This window comes from Cynoglossus semilaevis, chromosome 1 (genome assembly GCF_000523025.1).
Source record: "Cynoglossus semilaevis isolate Cse_v1.0 chromosome 1, Cse_v1.0, whole genome shotgun sequence".
Classification (NCBI taxonomy): domain Eukaryota; kingdom Metazoa; phylum Chordata; class Actinopteri; order Pleuronectiformes; family Cynoglossidae; genus Cynoglossus; species Cynoglossus semilaevis.
Genome location: NC_024307.1, coordinates 8,092,358 through 8,093,789, shown reverse-complemented (window position 1 = coordinate 8,093,789; position 1,432 = coordinate 8,092,358). Strand labels below are relative to the sequence as shown.

Sequence of the window (1,432 nt, the reverse complement as noted above, 5' to 3'; positions counted from 1 at the left end):
AGGAGTACATTGTGTCCAAATATGCCGAACGCAAGTATGTCCTTCGCAGAGAGGAAACAGATCCGTGTCGTCTGTATGACACAGTGAGGAGTCGTGACCTCACTTCTCTTCTCCAGCTCTACGCTGAGGGAGTGGACCTGACAAAACCACTTGTGCTGCCCGATGGACAGGTGGGTGTATTGGATGGGAGGGAATATTTATATACCTATTTAAGTCCAGCTACATTAGTTGTGAATGTGATGTATTAGTCTTGAATGGCAGTTACACCCTGCTTTCTTAATGCCACATTTTTGACATATTTACATTAGTCACAGTTGCCTTGAAACTGTCTAAAAATAGACTGGATCCCTCCTAGTGTTGAAACTGAAATGACATACAGTATGTAGGAGGTGTGTGGAGAGTTTCAGTATGTGAAGCACGTATTCATTGTCCCATAGTTGCATGCTTCATGTGGGTGGGTTGTCGGACACACTTGCATCTCTTAAGCTTCTAATCACTCCCTTTTTTCCCATTTCCTCATCCTCTCATCTTGCCCTCTCCTCCGCTGTCTCCCTTCAACCTCATAATTTCAAAATTCTACCTTTAATCATGAACTTCCTCCTAATCAAAAGTTTGTGTGATTTCACAAACTTCAGTGGGAGCGTGAGGGTCACTTTGATTACTTGAATGGAAACCCTTTGTTGAGACTGTGCAAGTATTTTCTAATACCAATAACATCTATTTTAATCTCACATACATTGGTTTTAAAGGGAATTTAAATCAACTATTTTGACATTCATAAACAGACGATGCTGAAGAATTAATGTTCTACGACAAACAACGCAAACTAGTCCTGGACTGTCAAGCCTCCCTAAAAGAGCGCAGTGATACCTTTCCGTGTTTCTAGTTCCTTCAGTAGAAATACAAATTCGTTATATTTGAATTTTTCCCCAATAAAGAGATACATTTGCCAACAATCCAGACATCAAAACAATAGCCTTTTCATTCTACCAAATAATTTATGCCACATGTCATAGAAGTAAAGAAAAAAATCTCTTGTGCGTTACTGTATGTTCCCTTTTCTTCAGGGAACCAAAGAGACGGCTCTACATATGGCTGTTTGTCTGGAGGAAAGGAGTTCTCTGGGTTTGGTGGATTTTCTTTGCCAGAACGGGTGAGATACTGGCCGCAATATGTCTATTGTGATTAAAATCTCTTTAGTATGAATAGTTTCAGTGTTATTTTATGTGTACTGTATGGTCGTTCTATAGCAACTGTCTGGAGAAGAGAACAACAGAAGGAAACACAGCTCTACACTACAGTGTCCTGCATCACAAACCTGAATCTCTTAAGCTCCTCCTTAAAGCAAAGGCAGCTCTACACACAGGTATGTTTCACTAACAACATTAAAACATTATTTCCTTGTATTTGTAAATCATCAGATACCATTAAT

General features: G+C 39.6%; 1 protein-coding gene and 1 long non-coding RNA gene across 2 annotated transcripts in view; one reads left to right on the top strand and one right to left on the bottom strand.

Moving 5' to 3' along the window:
• Positions 1-1,432, top strand: part of asap3 (ArfGAP with SH3 domain, ankyrin repeat and PH domain 3) — a 25,062-nt gene that overhangs the window by 18,049 nt on the left and 5,581 nt on the right. The window contains exons 17-19 of the mRNA XM_017038277.2: positions 3-170; positions 1,068-1,153; positions 1,251-1,366. Of these exons, the coding sequence (XP_016893766.1) occupies positions 3-170; positions 1,068-1,153; positions 1,251-1,366 (370 nt within the window). The remainder of the gene's footprint in view (positions 1-2; positions 171-1,067; positions 1,154-1,250; positions 1,367-1,432) is intronic.
• Positions 1-1,432, bottom strand: part of LOC103377800 (uncharacterized) — a 26,532-nt gene that overhangs the window by 23,118 nt on the left and 1,982 nt on the right. The window lies entirely within an intron of this gene.